We start from the raw sequence: 8,392 nt of genomic DNA, 5'->3' as shown, positions 1-8,392 counted from the left end.
AATAGCGATTAAATAAGCATAATGGGGACGGGGAGGTCACACATTTACAGGAATTTTTAAATCTGAAAGTGATAAAATCACTTTTTTTCTACTCTTTTTCCCGAAATTATAGCCAGTAAAAGTTCCAACTTAAAGACTCGTATGGTTTTTTTTTGTTTTTTCAAATTTTGACTGTGAAGAAGTAAACTCAACTGTTATCCTCCCACAGTACCAACTAGATGAAATTTGTGATTTATAGAGTTGCTACTCGAACGAATTGGTCCTGTACAAAAAAAGTTACAGTGTTTAAAGACACAAAAACCGCCCACATGATGGTAGAACCAATACCTTCGCTGCTCTGCATAGAAGCTAAAATACAAATTGGCCGCGTTATTTTTGTGTAATGTTTGGAAACCCTACTAGGATCGAGTGCCAGTTATCGTGATGCGCACTAAAGTCGATCGTGGTCCGGTGATGGTATGGTCTTAACTGATTGGTAGTTGGTAACTCCTATGTGTGATATTGCCTTGCGATGGGCGGAGTCACCGACCGCACGTTGGTCTGGCCGCGGCAATAGTGAGCGATGGGCCCTCATATAAAGTATTAGCAAATAGAGGCCGCGAATTTTTATTTGAAAGATTTTATACGACATTCGTCCTCTCTGAAGTTTCATTGAAGCCCTTCATCGTTTTGTTTTGACGGCCGGTAATTTGGGACAGTCGACGCTCCGACGGACTTGGTTGGCTTCCGACAACAATTTATCCAGCCGTATTTTCCTGGACCGCGCAGTCGGGTGCGTCCTCAGCCACCACAAGAGGTTGCGTTCGACGTTGGATTCGCCGGCCTCCATCAGCGACCAGAAAGCGACGCCTTCGCGGACGTCGACGCACGCCCGGGCCGACAACATCATGCCGACCTTGTCGGCTTCGAACTCCATTTGCCTGCTGTTCGGCAGCAGTACGACGAAGTGCTTGACGGCCGCGGCGAGGGCGGTGGCGACCACGGCTGGCTTCAGCGACAGGCGCGCGTTCAGCGCCGTTATGATCAACACGCACAGGAATTCGACGAAAAACCGGCGGCTGATCTGGTCGAGTGCGTGTTCCTGGACGCAATGGGCGATTTCGTGGCCGATGATGATGGCCAATTGGTCCAGGTTTCTGGCCTCGCGTATCACGCCGGTGTGTACGAACATAGTGCCGTTGGGGAACATGTACGCGTTGACCGACGGGTCGTTGAGTATGACCAGACTCCACTCTTGGTTCTTGACCCGGGCCAGGTGCTGGTTGGCCCGCAATATTTTCGCCATCACTTCCGACACGGCTTTGTACGTCGGGTCCGACGGTGACATCAGATGGAACCGGTATCTGTCCAGTATCAACGACGTCTGCTTTTCGGCCAACTCTCTCAACAACTTCCGGTCGAACAGAATCAGCTTCCGGCGACCAGTTATCGGGTCCTCTTCGGTGTGCGCCAGCGCGAACGTAGTCGCGGCCACCACGACCACCGCCCCCCCTCCGTACGTCCACTTCCGGTACCGCTGTTGGTCCTGCCAATGTTGTTTTTGCCACCAATTGTTGGCAGACCGGCCCAACAGTGCGCCCGCCATCTCATATTTGGACAAGAACCACATGGGCGACTCCGCCGTCGGGGCCGGCTCTGCGTGTATCCCACCGTTCTCCGGAAATCTGACAGTTTGCAGTTTGCATTGAGAACGAACATTAAAACAAGTTTGTTACTAAGCCGATTGCAATCTTACCCGGCGTTCCTGAAAAACATATCCGTGTGATAATGTTGGGACGGTTGATCCGTTTTTGTTACGATCGATTTTATCGATTTCACCCGATCTAAACATTGTACCGTTTTCGATCGGCCTCGTAGTTGTGATCTTATGTACGCTAGTCGTCGCGTTATAGTGCTAAAAGTGTTCATCGTGACAGAGTGTTATAAGTGTTCGGAGCATTGTGTTTAATTTTTGGTGCATTTTTGCTGTGTTTTTTTTGAAATCACATTATGTTTAACATTGCTAAGACGGGTTTTTATTGTAAGCAACTGATATTTATCAGCCAATTATATATTAAATTTGAATGTGCATATAATAAGTATTTTTTTTTTTTTGTACTGTATAATTGTGTTCAATTGGCGGACATCAACTACGTTCCGTCTTTAGATTACCAGTTTTACCACAGAAGCAGGAAATTATATTTATACGAATCAACACGTTCTTCTTTTTGTATTTACGTTTTTCAGTTTTCAAAACTCTATTCGAGAGCCGACAAGTCAATTTGGTGGCTGGATATTATTTCTTATAGTATGCTATGGTCAGGTGGAAGTGTTTTATCATTTTTCGTCCACTTACAGCTAGGTACACCACAGTATTATACTGTGGCCCTCCGTCTGTGAAATCGCTAATAATACATTTCCAAAGACTATGCTTCAACCTTTAACGAGCTATTAAGAATTTACCATGGATATAATGATGTAACAAATATAATGTATAAATAACAAAGAAACATAAAACATTAATAAAACAAAAGACAGTTCAGTGGCGCGGGGGGCATAGTGAGAAAGAAATATATTGGAGCGGGAGAGGACGGGTCTAATGAACTATTACAACTGCAATGTGAATCTGTAGACAAACATTAAATTTAGTACATAGTATAAATATTGAAACAATTTATACATAAAATTTAATTTTTCCAAAAAATAATTAAGTAAATAAATTGTTGAAGTAAAAATGAACGGACATCAGCTTAAAAAAATGTTGGCGTTGTCTTTAATGCGTTCCCTGCAAACACCGCAGTGTGTTTTATTCTCGACACAATTGAAGCAATACCATCCATGGCCACATGGTATGTTTATAAACTGCTTTTCGCCTGGGACATATTGCTTATGCCGTAAACATCCAAGGCAATAGGTACCATTGGAATCCATTGTTGCATCTGACCAACATAATACTTACAAATAGGTAGTTATTGAATTAGTAATTAGTTAATATTTATTTACTTCGAAATTTTGGCTCCAGTGTAATTATTTGTTGTATTTCATAGATAGCGGTACGACATATCGGACATCTCAACAGCTGCTGCCTTATGCAAATGCCACAACACCTTCCGTGTCCACACGGTCGAAAAATATACATTCTCGTGCCTCTGTTATTTTCCTCCAGGCAACAAAAACATACATCACAGCATTTATCAACTATAATAATTATAACCATAGGTTAAGAATAAAATATAAACGTTTAGGTCCCTATGTCATGCCACTTGATGGTTCAACCCCATTTAAGCCTCATACAATGGCAAAATTTTTTTTTAAATAAACTACTTCTTTATATTTTAATAACATGATACGTCGGAGAAGCGATTATTAAGGAAAATTATATTACACACGAATACGTAATTTTTTTTTTAATCTTTAGAGTAAAATGTAACATTTGTCTGTAACGTGCCCTAAACTTGTGCATTTAATATTAAAAAACTAAAATAATTTTATTGAAGTAAATTACAAATACCACAGCACAAAATTAATTATTCTCATAGAAAAAATTATTAACTTCTGTTGGCAATACCTTGTCATAATGTACACAATCTTAAAAATGATTACCTTCTAAATATAAATAAAAACACATAAAATAACAGCCTGGCTTTGGTGAGAAATTACAGCTACAATATCTAATTTTTTATAATTTTGTTTGAATTCCTTTGTTCCCTTGTATAAAATTAACATTGTATTTTATTAAATTTATATATATATTGCCTACTGCTTAAATTAAAAAATAGGCATATCTAAGCATTTGATAAATAATATTATTTTTATTATGGATCGTTCCATTTGAAATCACTTAATGTGTGTGCGACTATAGTTCAAAAATGTTTAAAAAAATGTTTTTTGTTTTGCCTATCCAACAACCCCAACTCTGTAATTTAACCCCATATAGTCGTATCAACATAAAGCTGCACAATAAATACTTGACCAACTTGTGTGCGAGTATTACATAAAATTGTAATATTTTTGTTCGGTCACATATTTTGTGTTTCGTGGCTGTTAGAGTAGGCAGTTTACAGCGTGTACCAACAAATGTTTGAAACCAAAAATGTATAGCAAAAAAAAAAATCATAATTGGTTCAAAGATAATGTGGACCATAAGAACATGTACGGAATTTTTTGTGAACAAAAACATTTTTCACAATTTTTAATTTTTTTATCCCAAACAATTTTGTTCCTTCGTTCAATTACTGAGTTGGGCATTTTTGTACAGTTTTTTTTTAAATCGTCCTACCCATGTCCAACAAAAAATGTTATTTGTTTGTCATCGTGAACCTATAAGGAATCTAATATAACAAAATGTTCAAACATTTTTGAACTTAAATCGCACACACATTAGATGACTTCACACGGCTAATGACCCTATACGTAACCATCAGGTACCTCCTCCTCGGGGACGCGTTTTCTTCTCTTCGGGTTTGTTGAAAAACACAAAGTATATAATTATGGTTACTGTAAGTATAAATATAAATATCTTGATCACTACACAAATAACGCGTTTGATAGCTTCGGTAATTAACGTAAAGGCTGCGCCGAACTTGGATCCACAAGCACATTGATCGTTCCAACTGTCCTGAAATTTGATAATTTCTTATAAACAAAACCGTCATGGGTCTTGCGCCTTAACCCAACCTTTCCCTTCCGTCCTCGCAAATATTGTAAAGAAGTGTTCTAACTAAATGTCGACCATAACGCTGACCAAATGTAAGCAACAGCAGCACACGCACAGTTGTTGGCTAGCTATTTTTTTATGTTTTTTAATTATAATGGTCAAAACAGTGAGGAAGATAACCGACCTGACATGATGTCCACGTTCCTCTCTAATTGTAATAAGTAACAACCGTACTTGCTTACCATTCTTAATCTTACGCAGAGTTCAACAAAACCATTGTATTTGCTCGATAGCCTTCTGGGGAAGTACAATAAAACTCTTTGAATGCAAACTATCGTGGTCGCTGCAATGCTTGTCGTTCACATAATATTCTGAAAAACATAATAACGATAACGTGTTTAAAAATTAAATATTCACATCGGAACCATAGTAACATACGCTTAACAGTGCTGAAACAAATGTTTAAATATACATTATATATGTTTATTAAAAACAATAAAAATGTAGGTCTTGTAACACATTTTCGAAAATGGAAACAAAATTAACTTTATGTATACATTTGAAGAAATGGCAATTACTGTCATATTCATTTCGTACGGTATTTAATAAAAATCTACGCTCGATGCGGAGCTGAGAAGTTATTGTACTTTCAATGATGTTTTTATTTTTTCTGTCTGAATATATAATTTACGGTTTAGATTTAGATTTCGCGTACATCGTACATTTCCATTAGATATGTTTTCTTGAAATCCCAAAAAAATTAAAATTGTAATAATTCTTATTTATAACTATCATAATTAATCATAAAAATACATTTAAAAAAAAAAACCTTACATGTTTAATTATTTGTATACAAAACTAGTACTACCGTTTATTATTCAACATTAGAATTCAGTAAAATGACCGGTAAAGTATAAATCAGAATTCTTTGTTTTTTTTTGTACTTTATTATAACAGTGAACGCACATTGGCATATTACTTGGACAAAACCAAACTGATTGACTTGCTAACGGCACTTTTAGGCAATTCACAATGGGCACGAATTACAGATGTGAAAGCTAAACATCAAGGTTTTACAAATCAACTTCCATTTTCTGGAAAAGATATTTTTATATACAGAGATAAATTCTCTTGGTCAGCTTTCCCGAAATTGTTCAGTTCCATTACTCTTCTTTATCTTCCCTTTACACTATCAAATACATGGGGTCGGCCACCCTAGTCCTACACCTCCATAGAACTAGGTCTTCTACATCTCGTTCAGTTCCATTACTAGTAGGAATAAATTTACCCGGAAACCGTTTGCAGGTAAGTATGGCATACTTCCAGAAAAGAACAATAAGCCTATTAAAACAATTCTAGAGAAATTTCATTTTGATTTTCTAGATAAAAAAAAACAGGTAACATTTATGAATTTGAAAGGCAACTCCAAGAGCTCTTTAAAAATGTCATCAATAATTGCTATTATTAGGTTTCGTTTTTAATTTTTCTGATAACCTGAACGATGAATTATTTTATAAATTATAAATACTTTTTGAATTTTGAAAATATAATATTAATAAGGGTAAATGTAATAAGTTTAAAACTAATTTTAGAATATATAATAACTTTTAGTACTAATAACTACCATAGTTAATATATATATATATATATATATATATTAAATCTCAAAGTGATTTTATCACAATCAAACGATTCGATGCGGTTCTAGAAATAGTAAGAATCCAGCACAGCATAAACCAGCACAGTATATATATATATACTTCTTAATGAACATTGGGCTTTCAATAAAACCACAATAATTTTTTATTCTCTTAAGTATAGTTTTAATTTATACGCTTCTGAACCAATGATAGTTACACAGACGGCAGTCGTTGATGGTATTTCGTGAGTATCTATCAATAAGAAAGATTAAATGTTATAAGGTTCCTTTATAAACGGACAAAAAATTGGCAACAAAATATTTTATCTTATTTTTGTAGTCTTATTCCACGATCAAGAATGCCTTGCTATAACTCCAGTTGGAATTTAATTGCGGATTTTTGATTTTTACTTTTATTTTTTATCTATGATAAACCATTTATGGTACTTATATTTTCTTTATGACAAAAATCGACAAAATATACATTGTAAAAGCTATAATGTACTTAAACTTATATTTTCACCATAGAGAGGAAGCGGTTAGGGTTGTTCGTCTGTCTTTCCAAATAATTGTTACCAATAGACAAATATATTGAAAATTTTTTAATGAAACTCACTTCAGTGAATGTATACTGTTAATCTTTTATTTGGGGTTTTCTTTACAAAAAAAAGTTTCATATAGGTTTTTAAAAGTCATGCATATCCCATTGTTCTATAGCTACACTTTAGATGAGTGTAATTTTCAGACCTTGAGTTCTAAAATTTTGCTTGAACAAGAGAAGTAAAAAAAAATGTCCACACCTTAGAAAGGTAAGGGTTAATTTGAGAATATTCTATAGACATTTTAAACTAATTCTTGAATTAGTTATTTGATCTCGAAGAGCAAGAGGTGGAATTTTGAAATTGGTTTTTCCATAAAAGTACCTTTCAGCTATGGTTTATGAATTTTCTAGTTGACGGAATCGGTTCGAAGGGTTAGGGATCATATTTACTGGCTACTATGTTTTATTAGTTGATACGTAACTTGTTGTTTACTCATAATGTATTTTATTGAACGACTAAGTAGATGCCAGTCGAATTTCTCTTAAATTATTTTTAACTATTTACCAAATTAAAAAACAGGAAAAGGTCCATGCTTAAAGGCTCGGAGGTATGCATTCATGTTTGTGTTCGGTGCTATTATACTATTCAGTGTGAGACTTTTTCATTTTAAAATCTTGTTGAAGTTTGTTTAATATTTTTAATATTTCTAATTTTGCATATTGGCTGACAATTAAGTAGTTTCCAGAAAGTAAGATGGTTTGATTTTGCATCCAATGGCGTAAGTTGTATTATACCCTGGAAAATATAAATAGACCTGTTGTTAAGTACAGCAGTTTATATAAATACACGAATACTTACGAGCGAGGACTTCGCCCCCAAAATGTATTCGAAGTCCTCCTTTGAATCTTCATTTTTTTTTTTGTTCGTATGGCGTATTTGACCGGGAGAGCTATAGCTAACTTTTGCCAGTTCGGTCGCCTGAGGGTGCATGGAATTTCTGCCATACTTATCGGGGTTGATGGTGTGAGTCGCCGCTAAAAATCTGGGTTGTCACCCATACAATAGTTGAGTCATCTTACAATAGTTTGTTTTATGTGTAATAATTGTTGTTTAATGAGTTTTTTTGATAAAATTGAATTATAAATTTTTTATGCTTGGCATTTTAAAGAAGACACGAGTGAAGATTTTAAATGGCATACTCCGTAATTGAAGAGGCCAACCAAAAAATTATTGTGTTATATGGCAGAAAATAATCGTTTTGGTAGTACTGACGTGTGAAGTTCGGTAACTGTTTTTTCTGGTTGTGTGCCAAAGTAAAGACATAACACGTCAAAAAAGAAAAAAAAAACTATTAAAGAAATCACTAAACCATATTCAACAAAATTAAAAAGGGACATTGTTTCAATTCTTGAGGTGATTTGATTTCTTGAAGGACAGTCTTTAAGATGAAGATTGAAGCGGTTACAATTTGCACTATTACTTTTTAAATAATCTAACGTGTTGCCAAACTGTGTTATTCGACTTTAAATAAGTTTTATAAAAAACATAATAATAATAATAACAAGAGTAGATAAC

The 8,392-nt window shown here is 35.2% G+C and overlaps 1 protein-coding gene across 1 annotated transcript; it reads right to left on the bottom strand.

Moving 5' to 3' along the window:
* Positions 1-661: 661 nt before the first annotated feature.
* LOC126846021 (metalloendopeptidase OMA1, mitochondrial-like) lies at positions 662-1,609 on the bottom strand. The gene has a single exon (XM_050585108.1). It carries the CDS (start codon positions 1,607-1,609, stop codon positions 662-664), a length of 948 nt encoding a protein of 315 aa, XP_050441065.1.
* Positions 1,610-8,392: the final 6,783 nt, after the last annotated feature.

Source organism: Adelges cooleyi, unplaced genomic scaffold, assembly GCF_023614345.1.
Source record: "Adelges cooleyi isolate 19-005CV unplaced genomic scaffold, UGA_ACOO_1.1 ACOO_flye_CR_arks_rails_tigmint_CR_PRNA_818, whole genome shotgun sequence".
In the NCBI taxonomy this organism is placed as follows: Eukaryota; Metazoa; Arthropoda; class Insecta; order Hemiptera; family Adelgidae; genus Adelges; species Adelges cooleyi.
Note: the sequence above shows the minus strand (reverse complement) of the source record. Positions and strands in the feature narration are given on the sequence as shown.

What these genes read in the sequence shown, in the direction of transcription:
- LOC126846021 (XM_050585108.1), bottom strand. Translation starts at nt 1,609, where the DNA reads ATGTGGTTCTTGTCCAAATATGAGATGGCGGGCGCACTGTTGGGCCGG.